At 45.0% G+C, this 18,568-nt stretch overlaps 1 protein-coding gene across 5 annotated transcripts; it reads left to right on the top strand.

Annotated features, from left to right (window-relative positions):
- The first annotated feature begins 4,994 nt into the window (after window positions 1–4,994).
- EEF1AKMT1 (EEF1A lysine methyltransferase 1) lies at window positions 4,995–17,716 on the top strand. 5 transcript variants are annotated; one of them, XM_037890894.2, is made up of 6 exons: window positions 5,119–5,275; window positions 6,738–6,925; window positions 9,604–9,756; window positions 10,925–11,007; window positions 14,718–14,998; window positions 17,436–17,716. In XM_037890894.2, the coding sequence occupies exons 3-6, from the start codon at window positions 9,607–9,609 to the stop codon at window positions 17,588–17,590; spliced, it is 669 nt and encodes a 222-aa protein (XP_037746822.1). In that variant the 5' UTR covers window positions 5,119–5,275; window positions 6,738–6,925; window positions 9,604–9,606; the 3' UTR covers window positions 17,591–17,716. The 5 variants fall into 5 exon arrangements, with proteins under 5 accessions (XP_037746843.1, XP_037746822.1, XP_037746829.1 ...); XM_037890901.2 differs by lacking the exon at window positions 6,738–6,925 and adding an exon at window positions 8,850–8,920 and having other exon boundaries at window positions 5,129–5,275; XM_037890915.2 differs by lacking the exon at window positions 6,738–6,925 and having other exon boundaries at window positions 4,995–5,275.
- Window positions 17,717–18,568: the final 852 nt, after the last annotated feature.

Genomic DNA, 18,568 nt, shown 5'->3' with positions numbered 1-18,568 from the left:
TTATTCTTTCATCAGGCTGTGGTCACTTTTCAGAGTAAAACTGCATTGTTTAAAATTGATTATTTTTCCTAGCAAAGCAAAGAGCTTTCCCTTATGAGCTCTAGCTAAGATCATCACAAATAAGTAGAATTGGCATTTGCTTACAAGCAGAAATTCTCTACTACATCAAATCAGTTTTTAGCATATCCTATTTTAAAGATAGCAATGTCAGAGGAAATACATTGAATTCTGTTGAATAATTTAGTAATAGTCAGTGATGCATCTATAAAGAAAGGAAACCAGATCTGTTTTTGTGAGAGTGCAATAAGTGATTTAACTAGAAGTGATTTTACTCACAAAGAGGGAGTAGGAAACTGACTAAATGACTCTTAGTAAGATGCTGCTTTTGGCAGCACACAGTACCACAGACACTCCTTTTATTTGTTTCTTATGATGGCTTTTGAGTTTGACCCTACAGCCATTTAGAAAGGACCCTGCAACTCATGGTTCCTAGTCATCAAGTTTGATCTCTGGTTTTGTCTGCCACCAGATAATGTCCAAACCCATAATCAATGATTGTCTGCCAAGTCCACACACCTTTTAATTCCCTCCAGCTTCCAGTAACTTTTTTGGGAGGGAAGAGGAAACTTTTAATCATAGGGAGACCATGTTTCAAAGAAATCTGGATCAGAAGTGGAGCTCCTTCCTTCCTCTGTCTTGTGCCTTTTATGCTTGAGCCTTATAGCCCTTTCTGTAGAGCTCTACATCTTAAATACTTTTCATTAAATCTTCACGGCATCCCAGAGAGGTAGGTAAATAACTTAAATTGGGAGCTAATCCGTAATATGCAATATTCTGTACTACTAATAGAGGTAGAAAGTTACCTCATTTAAAAAGTCAGCTATTTTTGATTATTCCGCAACCCAAAGGAGGTTTTGGAACTGAAATAACCAAAGCCATAGTAGCAGTAGACTTCCCCCAGGCTAATTGGTGCTATGTGGCAGAATCTTCCACAGTGGGGTGAATTTCCTCTTTTGCTGGATTTTCAATAAAGGCAAGAAGTTATTTTGAATCAGACAACACATTATATTGAAGTATGGGACTGGTGAAGGGTGTAAGAGCCTTCAGTACAAGAGCTTTTAGTCCTCTCAGGGATATATGCAATCTTCAGGTAATAGCCATAGAGAATAAAGTGTGGTTCTGTAGCTACCAGATGCCAGATTCTATTTTTACGTTCAGCAGGGGCAAGAAGGAAGATTAATGAACTGTTGCTTGATAGCTTATATTTATCTTCTACTCAAAATATTTTGAGTTGTTTAATGTTTCTTTAAATCATTAAAAACATATTCCAGGTTACTAGTTCTCTTGTGCTACTTGCCTCCTGAGCAGGAAAATGGCACTGAATGTAAACAAGGTAGGGGAACTTAAAATCATCATCAACGACACATAGTCTACTGAAGACTATTGCACCAGCCACTGACCAGGGCTGATGGTGTTGCACCATGCATTGTGAAGTTAAGTTCCCAGATCATGAAGTGCTGTCCACACCGACACTTTTCATAGTTAAAACTTTTGTTGTTTGGAGGTGGGGTGAAGTGTTTTTTCACACCTCTGAGAAACAAAAGTTTTAACACCGAAAGTGTCAATGCAGACAAAACTTTATTCTTGAAAACCTTTGATTACTGACACTACAACCTCCCTAGATACCTGTTCCCATGCTAAACTCTCCTTTTATAGTAAGAAAGCTTTTCCTAATACCTAACCTGAATCTCCCTTGCTACAGCTTAAGCTGATTACATTTTATCCTCCCTCCTTCCCTCGATGGATGTGGGGAACAATTGATCACAGTCCTCTTTATAACAACCTTTGAAATATTTGAAGACTGTTAGTAGGTCCCCCCTCCACCTTTTCCCAAGACTAAACATGCCCCGTTGTTTAACCTTTCCTCAGATGTCAGGTTTTCTAAACCTTTTATTACTGTTGTTGCTCTGGTCTGGATTCTCTCTAATCTGTCCATTTTGTTGAAGAAAAAAAGTGTGGTGCCTAACCACCACCGAGTAGAGTGGGACAAACTACCTCCCCTATTTTACACATACACTCCTGTTAACACAACCCAGAATATTTTCCTTTCACAATGCATTACATTAAATCTCAGTCGTGATCCACTGGAACTCCCCAATCCTCGTCTACAATAATGCTGCCTATCCTTATTCTCTATTTTGTATTTGGTTTTTCCTTTTTAAGTGTAGTACTCTGCACTTGTCGATTGAATTTCACCTTATTGAATTCAAACCAATCCTCCAGTGTATCAACATAATTTTTAATTCTAATTCTATTCTCTAAAGTGCTTATAACCCCTCCCAGCTTGGTGTCATTTACAAATTTTATAAGCATACTCTTCTCTGTGTCATCCAAGTTAATGAAAATATTACTACTAGACATAGGATCCACCAGACTCTGTCCTATTTGATAAGTCCTCACAGTTTGACAGTGAACCACTGATAACTACTTTTCAAGTATAGTCTTTCAACCAGTTTTGCAACCACTTTATAATATTTCATCTCAAGTGAATTTCTCTGGTTTGCTTATAAGACTGTCATGTGGGGCTGTGTCAAAAGCCTTGCTAAAATCAAGATATATCATAGCTACAGCTATGGGCAGCACGTGAACCCCCATTTTGGGAGACTAGCCTTTGGTCCCACCCTGCCCTCCTCCTCTGCTGGAGCCCTGAGCCCCCCACCATGGGCGCCAGGTTTGTATAATTTTTGCTGGTGCCCAAAATGGGTCCAAGCAGAGCCGGGACTGACCAGGGCAACCGCCCCAGGCCTTGCACTTTGGGGGGCCCTGGGGTCTAGGGTGGCCTGAGGGGTCAATGGGGGGCCTGGCACCAGCAGCAGCAAGTGATGCAGCCCCCCGCCTACCCCACTCTGCTGGCTCCTGGCGTCGCTAGCGGGAGGGGGTGGAAGCCGGAAAGAGATAGGGAAGGGGTGGAATGGGGGCAGATCAGGGGTGGGAAGAGGCAGGGTGGGGCCTTGGGGGAAGGGGTGGAGTGGGGGTGGGGCAGAGCAGGGCGGGTCAGCACCAGGCCACCCCACTGCTGCCTGTATCAGGCCCCCTGGTAACCCCCCAGACTGCCCTGGACCTTATGTACCCTGAAGGGTGGGGCGGAACGGCTCTGATTAAATATAAGCTCAAACATTGGTGGAGCCGGATCCACATTCCTGAAGATTCCTGTGGAGCACAAGCACCATGGGCCCATATAACTTGCTGCCAATGCCCCCCACCACGGTCAGAGGAGTGCTACCCTGAGTCCCAGCCCACCGGCTGGCCTGCCCTAGCTGCCCTGTCCTGGACCGGCCGGCCCAAGCAGCCTGAGTCCCAGGCTGCCTGCCCAAGCACTGACCTGCCCCAGCCACCCTGAGCTGCCCTACTAGCTTTGGGGGAGAGGCTGAGTGAGGGTGGGAAGAGTGGGACATGGGAGAAAGGCCTCGGGGCAGAGCCTGGGCAGGGCCACAGCCAGGCTGTTTGGGGCAGGTTAGCCTCCCCTGGGCTACCGAACCTGCTGCCCCTGGCTACAGCTTCCCCCCAGCCGCTGAACAGGTTGCACTACCATAGGGTTACCAACTGTCCAATCACACAAACCTGAACACCCTGGCCCTGCCCTGCTGCCATACCCCTGCCCTGCCCCTTTCCAAGGCTTCATCTCCTGCTCACTCCATTCCCCCCTCCCTCCGTCACTTGCTCTCCCTGCCCCTCTGCACTTTCACCAGGCTGGGGCAGGGGTTTGGGGGGTGGGCCTGAGGTGCTCAGAGTGTGGGAGGGGGCTCTGTGCTGAGCCTGGGGCTTGGGGTTGGGGTGCAGGCTCTGAGAGGGAGTCTGGGTGTGGGAGGGGGCTCTGGGAGGGAGTTTGCATGTTGGAGGGGGCTCAGGGATGGGGGTTGGGGCACGAGAGGGGGCTTGGGGTGTGTGCTCTAGGAGGGAGTTTGGGTACAGGAGGGCACTCAGGGCTGGGGCAGGTGGTTGGGGTATGGTCTCCACCCAGGCAGCGCTTACCTCGGATGGCTCCCGAGAAGTGGCCAGCATGCCTAGCTCCTAGGCAGCCAGGCCGCTCTGCACACTGCCCCTGCCCGCTGGCACTGCCCCCGCAGCTCCCATTTGCTGCGGTTCCCAGCCAATGGGAGCTGTGGAGTTGGCGCTTGGGGCAGGGTGCAGAGACCCCCCTGAGCCTAGGAGCCAGATGTGCCAGTTGTTTCTGGGATCATGAGGAGCCAAGGGCAGGTAGGGAGAAGACTGCCTTAGCCCTACTTCACGGCCGGACTTTTAGTAGCCTAAAATCTCCCGGTTTGGCTTCAGTAGACTCCGGGAGTTCGAACCCGATTCTGGGAGACTCTCGGACAATCTGGGAGGGTTGGCAACCCTACCTGTCAGAAAAAGAAATTAGATGGGTTTGGCATAATTTGTTCCTGAGAAATCCTAGTTGGGTATTAGTTTTATGACCTTATCATCCAAGTTTCAATAAACTGTTTAATAATTTGTATTTTACCATGTATCTTGGGAGGTACTGAAGTTAGGCTGGCCCATAATTCACCCCAGAGCTTCTTTTTGCCCCTTTATGAAGACAAGTACCCTGGTAGCCGCGTGAGACCAATCTTTACCGGTAGCATTTAAGTAAAAGCCAGAGAGCAAGAGAAAGCGACTCAAAGAGACCCAAAGTCAAAACTAAAACAATCCAACTCCTGGGGTTGCAGGTGGGGCCAGCCAGGGCTGCCCCAGGAGCGCCGCAGGAGCGGATCCCCCTGGCCCAGCCCGGGGAGCAGGATCCGCGGGGCTGGAGGGCCGGGCTGGAGCAGTGGCTGCAGCTGGGCCGCCCCCTTCCACTGCAAGCCCCGTATGGGGGTTGGGGAGCACTGGTCGGGTTGGGGGGAGCGATGGTTTTGGGGGGAGCATTGGGGTCACGGCTGCGCACGCGCCCCGGGGCTAAAGGCAGCGCGCGGGGCTAAGGGTGCCCTGGGCTGAGCACGTGACCGAAGCAGCGCGCGGGACACCCCAGAGCTCGGGCGAGGGCAGCGCCGTTCTCTCAGCCACAGGGCGGGACCCGCCCACTGTGACGTGCCCAGGGAGCGCGGGCGATGGGACGCCACACTCCCCAGGACCAGGCGCAGCCGGCAACGCGTGCGCGCCCCCGCGGACAGGGTCGTGCACGCAGAGCGGGAGTGCGCCTGTCCGCTCGCGTAGTTCTCAGTTTCTAGAGCGGGTCGGGGTGTCGGGCCCGCGCCCGGAGCGAGCCGTGTCCGCGGTGAGTGAAGTGATGAGGCCGCTTCGCCTTAGGGCTGGGGGTTGATTGAATGAAGGCTCCAGGGATAGGTGTGTGGGGGTGGAGTTGGGAGCATTAGGGTCGGGTTGGGGGGAGGGGTGGTTTTGGGGGGGGGAAGCACTGGGGTCAGGTTGGGGGGAGGGGTGGTTTTGGGGGGGAAGCACTGGGGTCAGGTTGGGGGGAGGGTGGTTTTGGGGGGGAAGCACTGGGGTCAGGTTGGGGGGAGGGGTGGTTTTGGGGGGGAAGCACTGGGGTCAGGTTGGGGGGAGGGTGGTTTTGGGGGGGGAAGCACTGGGGTCAGGTTGGGGGGAGGGGTGGTTTGGGGGGGGAAGCACTGGGGTCAGGTTGGGGGGAGGGGTGGTTTGGGGGGGGAAGCACTGGGGTCAGGTTGGGGGGAGGGGTGGTTTGGGGGGGGAAGCACTGGGGTCAGGTTGGGGGGAGGGGTGGTTTGGGGGGGGAAGCACTGGGGTCAGGTTGGGGGGAGGGGTGGTTTTGGGGGGGGAAGCACTGGGGTCAGGTTGGGGGGAGGGGTGGTTTTGGGGGGGGAAGCACTGGGGTCAGGTTGGGGGAGGGGTGGTTTTGGGGGGGAAGCACTGGGGTCAGGTTGGGGGGAGGGGTGGTTTTGGGGGGGAAGCACTGGGGTCAGGTTGGGGGGAGGGGTGGTTTTGGGGGGGAAGCACTGGGGTCAGGTTGGGGGAGAGGTGGTTTTGGGGGGGGAAGCACTTGGGTCAGGTTGGGGGAGAGGTGGTTTTGGGGGGGAAGCACTGGGGTCAGGTTGGGGGGAGGGGTGGTTTTGGGGGGGAAGCATTGGGGTCAGGTTGGGGGGAGGGGTGGTTTTGGGGGAAGCATTGGGGTCAGGTTGGGGGAGGGGTGGTTTTGGGGGGGAAGCACTGGGGGAGGTGGTTTGGGGGGGAAGCATTGGGGTCAGGTTGGGGGAGGGGTGGTTTTGGGGGGGAAGTATTGGGGTCAGGTTGGGGGAGGGGTGGTTTTGGGGGGGAAGCACTGGGGGAGGTGGTTTGGGGGGGAAGCATTGGGGTCAGGTTGGGGGAGGGGTGGTTTTGGGGGGGAAGCACTGGGGGAGGTGGTTTGGGGGGGAAGCATTGGGGTCAGGTTGGGGGGTGGTGGTTTTGGTGGATGTGTTGAGCTGGGAGCGGAGCGCTGAGTTCTGTTGTGTTAATTTTGATGGATTATATGGGACTAAAAAGTGTTAACGTGACCCAGTCATCGTCCAGCATCAGACTCAGTGTTAAAGAAGATTCAGGGTTTGGTATGCAGACCTCAGGCTGTTTAATATCATGGCAATTGGCAAACACATTATAAATCCTCTTTAAGCTTTCCATAAAGGTACAGGAAATAGAGGGGGGAAACAATTCAGTATTTGAAACGTAAAGTATTTAAATAAGGCTTTCTTTTTAACAACACCCCTTGTTCACTTTTCTGTTAGCTATAGAGCATCTGTAGAAGGAAAAGCCCCCTTGTTAGTTGAGATGAGCTGCTGGTGGTGGTGGTAAAATCCAATCTCTAGAAGAAAAAACAAGACAAATACAAGAGAGCAGAGGAAAAAACAACAAAGACGGAAAATGCAGTTTTTGTCTCCGGTGTTGACAAGCTTACTGGAGAAACACAGGCCTAGTACGTGGTCTTGTTGGCCGCTCCAAGAACTGGCAACTTATACCAGCATGAGGCTATTTACGGCCGCAGATCTCAACCTTTCCAGACTACTGTAGCCCTTTCAGGAGTCTGATTTGTCTTGCGTACCCCACATTTCACCTAATTTAAAAACTACTTGTTTACAGAATCAGTCATAAAAATACAAAAGTGTCACAGCACGCTATTACTGAGAAATTGCTTAGTTTCTGATTTTTACCATATAATTATAAAATAAATTGATTGGAATATAAATATTGTACTTACTTTTCAGTGTGATACTTTAGCCTGTTTTTCACTTGTGAGCCTTATATGAAGCCCGAGCAAGCCCCAGCAGCAGGGCTGAACCATATAACATAGTTTTGCAGGGCCCCCTGTGGCACAGGGCCCTGGGCAGTTGTCCTGCTTGCCCCTCCCTAATGCTGGCCCTGCACTTATAATCCCCTGAACCCATCCTGTGATCCACCCTGGGGGTTGCAGCCCCCCAAGTTGAGAAACACTGATCTAAATGAGTTGAGTACCCCCTGGAAGATCTTTGTATACCCCCAGGGGTACGGGTAACCCTGGCCGAAAACCATTCATCTACAATGATGTCATTTTTATCCTGACTATGATCTGGGCTTCAGAGTGATTTGCTCTAGATAGAATTGATCAAATTCAGAACCAATGGCAATAGTAGCTTTTTGGACTTGCAGTTTATATTAGTAATAATTTTATAGGTGTTTATGCTAGGCAATTTAACAGAATACTAAGAACAAAATTAGTCTTAAAAAGACGTATTTGTGTTGGGTAGCTTGACTGCAGAATTTTCTGCTTGTGCAAAAGCAGTGAGCCAGGATTCTTTACACTCTAAAGCACAGGGTTTAGCCTTTAGGCCCTGTAAAACTGAACCAATTTTCTTTTTTTTAATGGAGTGGAGAAGAGAGGACATAAAAAAGCCAGTTTTTGGAACCCATTTTTTGAACTTATTTCTACATTCAAATTGAGAATAAAAATGTCCCCTTTCTGCCAAACCAGTCTGAAAACCAAATGAACTACTACATGAGCCTGTGTGTTCAGTCAGGGCTCTGATTTATAGAGACAAACACTTCCATTGAGTCTGTGGAGTGACAGACTCAACATTCCCAGTGAGCACTGTTCAATTGACCATCTCACAGTGATGGGTTAATGTTAAACATAACCTCCTCTTAGCAAGTGGTCATGTGGCACGCGCAATCTTAGCAAATCAAGTTTAGAATGCATGTTTTGATCAGAATGTTGCAAAGAATTATGGGAGGTGAACATAGAGTTGTAACTAGGATATTGAAAATTAAGGATGGGAAAAGAAAAGGGCAGGTCTTTATGTTTAAGAGCATCTATATTTATGGCTAATTATCATAAAGCAATTATATATTTTGTAGGGTTGTCAAGTGTAGTTATCTGGGGCACAGGTTAATTAAGCATTAAGCATCAATACGCTTAACTAATGTCTATCAAACCAAAACAACCTGAGAGAAACATACTGCTGTACTTTGGTGCTCTGTAAGCAGCATGTGTATTCAAACATAACTACACATAACTACAACTTGGCCAGTTATGCTTCCCAATATTAAAAAGAGAAAGACAGGTTCTGCAGCACACAGCAGGATCTCTTGCTTTCTCACATTACTCTCAGCATCTCCATCAAGGTACCGAGTTTGCTGCATTTTGTCCAAAGGAAGCATGTAAGTGTTATGAGTGTTATCTCTGTATGGGGTGGCTGCTTTCTGTAGTTAGCATGTTAACACTGAAAAAAATCCCATGTAATGGGGTATGTTAAGTGACTGAATTTTTCATTATGAAAATGATAAACACAGATGGGAGTCTGCTTTCCCCGTCCCCTTTCACTCCTGGTAATGCAGATCTTTCATGTCAGTTATTATTCCTGTAGGCAACTGATCATTTTCCTCCTGATTAATAACCACGAACCCGTTCCAACAAGGAGAACATACTTTTATATTGGTGAGCTGACCATATGAAATATGCTCTAGTTTTTGCTAATTATTTAGCACTAATTGCATCACATTTTTTAGATGGAAAGGGAGGAGCAGAGTTCTACAGGACTTGAAAAGTACACAAAAGGCCTAATTAGTTAGAGGCTGATAGGAAAAAAACGGTGAGTGGTCCTGGAAAAATAACACACCAGTAAGATCAGTCAGCTCTCAGCTGCATAGAAAGGGAATGGTTCTGGGACTCCCCTCTGGACTCTGCTTGGAGACAGACTATTTCATATCTGCCTCTGGCTGGTAGGTGTTTGATACATTTTAATATTACCCACTCAATCCAAGCTCCATCTTACACTGCAAGAGCGAATGTGCTTTATTTTTTGGCTCCTGGCTTCAGGACGTTTAGTTTTCTGGTTAGTAAGTGTGTCACTGTTTGGTGTTTTATCTCAAATGAGCTGGTTTTTACTAAATGCTGTTATCATTGAGAAAAGCTGAGTTTAAACACTTCTTCTTCTTAACATCTAGATAATGAGTAAAAAGAAAAGGAGGACTTGTGGCACCTTAGAGACTAACCAATTTATTTGAGCATGAGCTTTCGTGAGCTACAGCTCAAATAAATTGGTTAGTCTCTAAGGTGCCACAAGTCCTCCTTTTCTTTTTGCGAATACAGACTAACACGGCTGTTACTCTGAAACCTAGATAATGAGTGACGATGACGACGACATCCCTCAGCTTTCATCCCATACACTGGCAGCCCTGCAGGAATTCTATATAGATCAGCGACAGAGAGAGGGCATAAAGATCTCCCAAGGATTTAAACAGTATTCCTTTGGCTCAATAGAAGAGGACTGGGTAAGAAACTAAACTTCAGAGACTGCAATTCGATTACTTGTAGTGCCCAGTTAAGAGGAGCAGAAATGTGAGGCTTCTTTTGGGAAGTGAAGAGGAAGGGGGAATGAAAGAGGGCATTTTCAAGAGTGGGGGAATCTAATGGTACTGCTTCCACACTATAAAAGTCAAAGTCTCCTTGACTTGTTATTGAAGCTGGATGTGGTGTTTTTTGTTTGTTTTGTTCTATCTGGCACTAATTGAAATTAACATGGGAGGAAGGGAGAAAAGATGCCAAGACAAGTAGCTGCCCTCTCTGGAAATTTTAGTTCCAGACTGGGAGAGTGGAGGAGGTACAGATTTTTCCTTTGGTGTGTGTGTGAAAGAGATGCAATTGAGACATTGTAATAATGTGGAAATAGCACACTCTTCCCTCTTTTCTCCCATCATGCCTCTCTGTTTTTTACCTACCTTATTTGGACCTGTGACTGACTGATTCTGGCCATGAGGTTTTCTGGCTCTCATTTTCCTATTCTCCTCTCCCACACCTTTTTTTTTTTTTCTGATTGCTATCATCTCAGACTTTCTCCTTCCTACCCTCTGCTATCTCACCTTTTCTTTTCTTCACTGCTACCGCTTCCTTGACTTTTCCCATCTCTCCACGCTGGCTGTCTCCTTGCCCCTCACAATCCTGAGCTGGTATAAACTGTTCCCAACCTCAGAATAAATGAATGACTTCTTAATAACACAATTTTAAACTACTTAAAGACTGGGAGTTAAAATATCTGCACACTGCAGGTAAACACTATCTTTGGATTTGGATTCACCATTGGTAACAGGGCAAAGGTACTAAATAAAGGAATGATCTAAATAGTCTGGTATAGCTTGGTTTTGTTGAAATAGTAATAGATTTTTATAAAACTCTGGCAACATATAAGTGTGAAGTAGCACTATTTATCGGCTTGAAGTACTAGTTTGTAGAGGAAATAAAACTGTCAGTAGAGAAATCCCTTTTCCAGCTCAGTTAGTAAGAGTTTGTTCAGAGGTGCAGGATTGCAATTTATGATACAAAAAAGTTGTGGATTTTGGTTTTCCTAGAATGGGGCTGATATTGGTTAACAAAAAGTGTCATACACTGCACAGTCAGAAGGACCGATGCTGTCAGTAATTGTTTGTACATGATTTTCCCCAGCAATTGAGCCAGTTTTGGTATGATGATGAAACTGCATTATGCCTGGCTAATGAAGCTGTTCTGGCAGCTGGAAGAGGTGGCAGGTAGGTTTTATTAATTATTTTATAAATTAAACATTTTGAGCTTCTTCTTATTTAAAATGTTCTATGTAGGTTACTTTAAATCATCTTGTTTCTCTAGACAGTACAGAAAAATCAGAATTTTGGTAGTAAGAAATAGCAATCCAGTTTAGAGAGACGCCTGTCAGGGATGGTCTAGATAATATGTAGTCCTGCCATGAGTGCAGGGGACTGGACTAGATGACCTCTCAAGGTCCCTTCCAGTTCTATGATTAGCAGTCAGTTAGTGGGTAGAGCACAGGACTGGGAGTTGGGAGGCCTGGATTTTAATCCTGGCTGTGACTGTTTCTCTATGTGACACTGAGCAACTCATTAACCAGCCTAGTTGATCACACTTACCATATCTACCTCATGAAGTGTTTTGCAGCTTAATATTTGTAAAATCCTTTGTGGTCCATGAGTGGAGGTGCTGTACAAATGCTTATCTTTCATTTTATTAATAACTAACAACATCACACCAGTCAGCATGTCCATTATTTTAAACTTCTGATCTTAGGACAAGTGTACACTACCACTTGAGTCGATCTAACTTGCGTCGGGTAGGGGTGTGAAAAAGATACCTCCATGAGCAACGCAAGTTACAGCAACCTGAGCACTGTCCACACCGGCACTATGTCAGCAGAAGATGCTCTCCTGCCTATATAGCTTCCGCATCTCGCGGAGGTGAGGTAATTATGCCAACAGGAGAGGTCTCTCTCCTCAGCATAGAGCGTCTTCACCAGACGCGCTACAGAGGTGCAGCTGCACTGATGTAGCACTCCTAGTGTAAACCTGCCCTTCGGCATGTTTTTAGGGAGAGGGACTGGAAGATTCACTCTGGATTCCTTTCTTCACACAATAAAAACCACCGACTAGAGTCCTTTTTTATGTTTTGTTTTGGGGTTCTGTTTGTTTTTATTTTTTTAAATTGTGACTTAGTTTCCCCTTTTCTTGTCCCCCTCTGTCCATTCTGGAAAAATAACATAACAGGAAATCTTGTTTTTTCACAAAAATTCTTCTTTGAAAAAAATTATTTTAAAGTTTATTATTAAATTTTCAATTCTGTTTGTATATTGCTATAAAACAAGCTTTGCTCTATAGGTAGAGCTTAAGTCCCCAGTGCAGCAAGGTACTAAAGCATACATTTAAGCATATTGCTGAATCAGGGCCTAAATACCTACTATATTTATAATATATTAAACCTCTATTAATTATTGTAATTAATTTGTTTTGAGACTGTGTATGTGCTTGCTAGCTGTCTGGTGCTGAGAGCTCTTTTTTTTTTTAAACTAAGCTAAATACTAGTTCTGAGCTTTGTTGTTACAAATCTGCTTCCAAATCCTAAATTTTTAAAAATTGTTAAACATTGGTAACTAGCTGTAAGATGTTCGTGCTGACTTTCTGTGTGTTCCTAATGATGGTTTCTTGTGAACTGAACACAGATCTTACGACTTATGTTTTCTTTCCAATTCCATTTAACTATCATTGCAATTCCTTTGGTTTTAAGATAGCTTTACTGATTAACTTGGCAATCTGATTCAGAAAGAAACACAGAAAAGTTATTTTTAGAACTGCCTTTGCCAGATTATGCAGTCTAAACCTGAAGTTCCCACTATTTGAGTGTCAGAACTATTTATTCCATTGTTCTACTCATTAGAATACTTGGTATACAAAACTGAATACAGGTAGTATGAAGACAGTATCCCATACAATGTTCTTTTCACTGTAACTGATTATCCAGTATCTTGATTGATTGGGTTGGGTATTTCAAAACCAAAAATTATGGCAAGTGTATTTTTTATAGTCACTGTTAAATATATTATTCTTACAGATTATTTGCTTTGTTGCTGCTACCAGTTAATGTTCTGTTGTAAACAAATTCAACGAAAGGGCTGTAATTACACTAGCACCTGTATTTTATGAACTAATTAGGGATTTAAGTGTTCATTAAATCAAAAATTTCATAACATTGAACATTTCAAAATTACAGTAGATATGGTCCATAGGGTGCAGTATGGTGCACTGCATCACATTCTTCTTGTTCTTCAAACCACTGCAAAATGATTTCTGGTGCACTGAAGGCATTGAGGTATGAAGGGATGTTAACTTGTTCTTCATAAACATAATTTTCATTATATGATTTCCCCCACACACACATACACCCCATCCTCCTCAGTCGGGAAATATGGTTTGTTCCACGTAAGATTGGTCTTTATAAAATCGAGGTTCTACTGTCATTTTAAAGGACATGTCAAGGGAGGTAGGCCTTGAAGAAACCAGAGCTATCAGGTTTGTTTTGTTCACGGATATACACATGCATATTTCTCTGCCTTTCTTTGTTCTTGTGTGTTGGCAGAGTACTGCAGTTAGAGCTAGGCAGGAAATGGTTTTCCCGTCCTATGAAAATTTTTGAGATTTTAAATTTTTTCTCATTCTGTATCAAGATGAAACCAAGACCTTTCAAATTCTTTTGACAAAAACATACAGACACTCCCCACTCCCTTCCCCCCTGAAATAGCCTGGTGGTCAGGGCACTCACCTGGGATGTGAGAGATCCTGGTTCAAGTCCCTGTTTAGCCTGATTCAGACCAGGGACTTGAGCTGGGTCTCCCACATCTCAGGTGAGTGCTCTAACTACCACACTGTTCTAGAGTGGAGTTAGCTTGCTGAATCACCATTTTCTGACCCCCAAAAAATTTCATTGCAATTAGAGCTGGTCTGGAATTTTTCAATCTCAGGAGCCTTGTTAATTACAATACCCTGTTTGCTCAAAAGAGCAAAGGGAATAAACAAAGCGGAGGGATGAGGCAACATACATTCTTATATTTGGATTACATGTAATGAAGTTGGCACTCTGTGTAGGAGGATCACTCAGATGAGAAACTGGGCATAAATCTATAATGCAATCTAGATTTAATTTAAGAAGGTTCTTTCTATGAAAATAGATTGGGAGGAAAATAGAATGTTAAATCTTAGGTGTTTTCATTTTTTGGTTATTTAACCATGACATAGTCTCTCTAATATTTATTTCAAATAACAGAGATAAACATCAGAATTGATGCCATTCATGACCAGTGTTTTTAACTTATTCCTGACGTTTCATCTTGTTGACTATGTCAAAAGAGCTGTAGCAGTTTATTTGTCCTTGGGGATTTTAAACACAACCATGGTGAAATCCACATAGTTTAATAGACTTTTCTGAGGTTGGTCAGCTTGGTGCTACAAGCAGCCATACTGTTGATTATCTCTGCTGCTAGTACTCTATTATCATTAGCATGATGTAGTTCAGTATTAACCTTCATAACTGTCTGCATGTAAATCCTGTCATTTTTAATATAAAGAGTCAGGCCTTGATCCCTGCTCAAATTAATGGAACTTTATGGCTTTTATACTGAGGCTTGTTGTGGTTGGTTGGTTTGTTCAATGTGAAATTATAGTGAATGTATTAAAAGCAGAAATCCAAGTAAAAGCAGAAAGGTTATAACTTAAAAGTGAGGTCCAAATCAAAACCCGGGATCCAAGTACCCCAGAACTTTTGGGGCTTGGAAAAAGGGTCAAAATCCAGATCTAATTTTGCAAATAGACCTGACTTTCAGGTGTTAAAAATCTAAATCTTGTGGTCCGAGCCCAATTCTAATATCTTTGTCTGTTACCCTTTAAAAAGAATGTTCTGAATTGCTTCTTTTTCTTTTCAGGATAGCGTGTGTTAGTGCTCCAAGTGTTTACCAGAAACTGAAAGAACAGAATGGCAAAGATTTTTCCGTGTGTATACTGGAATATGACAAAAGATTTTCTGTATATGGAGAGGAATTTATCTTCTATGATTACAACAATCCATTGAATTTACCTGGAAATCTCATACCACACAGTTTTGACATAGTATTAGCGGATCCACCCTATCTGTCTGAGGAGTGTCTCAGAAAAACAGCAGAGACAATCAAATACTTAACAAAAGGAAAGATTCTGCTCTGTACAGGTATAGCATCTGTGTCTTTTAAGAGAGGAGAAAATATACTCAATGTGTTTACTCTAAATATTTTTATTATCTATTTTGGTGACATTTCAATGGAACCCAGCCAGGGTCCAACAGAACCCTATTTGCCAGGCAGGTTTTCTTCCAGCTTGCCTGCCCAACTCCTGCCTGCCAGATTATCCTGGAGTCAGGGACTCCAGAGTCTTCAGGGTCCATGGCTCTGGGGCAGCCCACCAGGCAGACTGGCCTGGAGCAGGGCTCCATTCCCTTTCATGGAGAACTTCAAAAATTCTGGGTTTAGTTCTGATTCAGAACTAACAGGTATTGTTACTATGCGGTCGGTTCTTTAACTGTTCACGTATGTTCCCTAACATTTTAACTGCCCCAAGGACTGAGATTTTTAACAGTGGCAGAATCCTTCTAATTACCTTTAGCAATAAATGGGTCTACCGATACACTTGTGCTCCTCCATGAAACGGAATTACCTTTCTTAGTACAGCTCTAGTTGTATCCTAATTAAGACAAAATGCATTGTTTTTTAGGAAATCCTGACCACTGAGCTGTACGGTCTTATAGCCTGTGTATGCCTAATGCCCCTAATACAAATGGGGAATATGTATTCAATGCCTGGGAATCCCTATATATTTCTGGAGCTGAACACCACTGAGAGTCTGTTCTGTTTATAGAGAGCGATTTGTCTAGTGCTTAGAGCAGCAGTTCTCAAACTGTGGGTCAGGACCCCATTTTAATGGGGTCACCAGAGCTGGCTTAGACTTGTTGCTGTCTGGGGACGAAGCCTGAGCCCCACTGCTCAGGGACGAAGCCTGAGGACTTCAGCCCTGGGTGGTGGGGCTCAGGTTACAGGCCCTCTGCATGGGGCTGAAGCCCTTGGGCTTCGGCTTTGCCGTTCCCCCACCCCCACCCACCCAGGGCAGTGGGGCTTGGGCTTTGACTTTGGCCCCTTCACCCAGGACGGCGGGCTCAGGCTTCGGTCTCACCTCATAGGGTCATTTAATAATTTTTGTTGTCAGAAGAGGGTCACAGTGCAATGAAGTTTTAGAACCCCTGGCTCAGAGCAAGAAACTGAAACTCGGGACTCTTGAGTTTTCTTCCCACTTGTGCCACTGACTTGCTGTGTGAAGTTGAGCACATGCTCGACCTCTGTGCCTCAGGTTAGCTAACTGTTAAAAAAGAATACCTACTTCACAGGGGTATTACGAGCTTATTTGTTGTTTGTAAAGTTCTTTGAGATCATCTAAGAGAAGAATAGTGTTTTTCCAATCAAATAGGAATTCTCTGACCGGAACACACTCTGTAATTAAGGGGATTGTTTAAAAAAAATCACCTTTGTAAGTGGCATTCATGTTACTGTAACTAAATTTAAACAAATAGTTTTAAATTTATCTGAACTCATTGAAAATAAATGAAAAATGCTGCTGCCTTTAGGAATTTGCAAGTTCTTAAATTCTGCAGCTGCTGGCCGAGGTTTAAGTTGCCACATAGCTCTTCCGCGGGGAGCCCAAGCTAAGCTAAAATGACAGAGTGAGCAGTGACTAGATTGTAATGGCCTCTAGATCTGATCAGGGAAAAGGGAAGTTTTTAGCATTCTAAAGGAATGAAAGCTTTAGAGTTTCACTTTGAACACAAATGTATCGATAGACACGTTTATTGTTAAAGGTCACATCTAAGGATTCTGCCACCCTTAAAAACTTCAGCCTTTGGGCAGTGAAAGTGCATGGGACAGTTAAAATGTTAGAGGACATATGTGAACAGTTAAAGAACCTACTGCATAGTAATGGTACGTGTTAAGGCCTCTTCTCGCTGTGGAGCCCCGTGTTTCAAATGCTGTTAAGGCTTGCTTTGCTCATGCTGCAATAATGCTCTAATGCAGAGGTTCCCAAACCGTGGTATGTGTGTCGTATGTGAGCTTGATGTTCAATCTATTCATTTCACAGTTTTTTTTAAGAAGTTGGTACTTGAATAAGTAAAGTTTGGGAGCCTCTTCTCTAGTGCACCAGCTGTGTTACCTCCCTAGAGCATCTCTGGTTTTGAACTGCGTAGCTTTAAATATGACACTCTGAAGCGTACTCACTCATCAGGTGGCAGCAGTGTGTGGAATTCGAATCTGTGTTTCATTTGGCTCTTGATCTAGAGTCGAGCATGTTCAAGGGAGAACAATCAGCACCAGGCAAAGAGGATAGTGGAGAAAGCACCTAAGACCATTCTCAGACGTTTTCCCTCCTTTCTCTCCTTCCTTCTCCCTCCCTTGGGGCTCCAACCCTCTCTGTGGCCCAAGAGTGCTTGATGCCACAGAGCTTTAGAGAGGATTGTGGAAGGGAAGTAAAAATAGGGGGATGCCGGAGGAACAATTTAAAGAAAAAAGCATAGAATGCAGTGTTACCTTTCTTTGTCAACAAATCTGAATTTTTTTCTGCTTCAGGTGCAGTCATGGAGGAGCAGGCAGCGAAGCATCTTGGTGTGAAGATGTGCAATTTTACTCCAAAACATACACGAAACTTAGCCAACGAATTTCGATGTTATGTGAATTATGATTCTGGACTAGACCGTGATTCTAGCTGTTCAGAGTGTACCTAAAATAAGCGAAACAGTATATCAATCAAGTTCATTTATTCCTTCTTTCAGTGATGTCTGCGATCCTCATTGCTTTATTAAAGGTGCTGCGTCAGGTGATGGTTTCTGGGCTAGCTTTAGACGTTGAAATGTGACCGACTCTGTAATCTGTTAAGTCTGCAAACATTTGAAACTTGTTTCTTTTGGTACCCTACTTAGGGCTTGTCTTCACATACAGCGAGTGCTACACAGGCGCAGCTGCATCAATGAATGTGCTCCGATGCCAACAGGAGAGCTTCTCCCATCCACATAGCCTTCAGGGTTGGTATAACTACGTCACTCAGGGATTTGGAATTTTTCACACCCCTGAGCAACATATTTATACCAATATAAATCTGTAGTGGAGACCTGGCCTTAGTAGATGAACAGGGATTGGTTGGTTCAGATGACTTGTTAATGGGAGCTTTTCTATTCTAAGTCACCAGTTAGACCTGATTGGTAGCCTTTCCGATATGAGGGCTGTTCCATGGGTGCAACAAAGGTGGGAGGTGTGTTCAGGTGTCCTGGTCCAGCTGCCCCACCCCGCCCCCGGCCACAGATCAATGCTACTACAAATTCCCAGTCCCAGTCTCTCTGGTGGGAGGATGGGGCGAGGTCCAAGCCAATCCTGGTCTCTTTGTGTGGGAAGGGAAAGATCCTGGTCTGTCCAGGATGGGGGTTTCCTGGACCTGGCTCCCTGCTTCCCAGAACCCTAGGCCACCATCTCTTCATCCTTCCTCCTCCTCCACTGTTGCTTCCAGGCTCACTTCAGAAGGAGAGATGGCAGCTCAGTGAGGGCGTGCACAACCATGTGACGGGGAACTTCATGCATGCTCATGCACACAGGGCTGGATGAACACATTGGCAAACCAGGCACACTCCAGATTTATTGGAGGGGAGAGTGTGTCCCAAAATGTTTTGGTTTTGTGTTTTGTTTAACCACACAGATTTGCATGCAAACTG

The sequence above is a fragment of the Chelonia mydas genome, chromosome 1 (genome assembly GCF_015237465.2).
Source record: "Chelonia mydas isolate rCheMyd1 chromosome 1, rCheMyd1.pri.v2, whole genome shotgun sequence".
Taxonomy (NCBI): domain Eukaryota; kingdom Metazoa; phylum Chordata; order Testudines; family Cheloniidae; genus Chelonia; species Chelonia mydas.
Note: the sequence above shows the minus strand (reverse complement) of the source record. Positions and strands in the feature narration are given on the sequence as shown.

What these genes read in the sequence shown, in the direction of transcription:
- EEF1AKMT1 (XM_037890915.2), top strand. Translation starts at nt 9,607, where the DNA reads ATGAGTGACGATGACGACGACATCCCTCAGCTTTCATCCCATACACTG. An exon ending in GCTCAATAGAAGAGGACTGG is followed by an intron (nt 9,757 to 10,924) that starts GTAAGAAACTAA and finishes GATTTTCCCCAG; the next exon opens with CAATTGAGCCAGTTTTGGTA. An exon ending in AAAGATTCTGCTCTGTACAG is followed by an intron (nt 14,999 to 17,435) that starts GTATAGCATCTG and finishes TTTCTGCTTCAG; the next exon opens with GTGCAGTCATGGAGGAGCAG.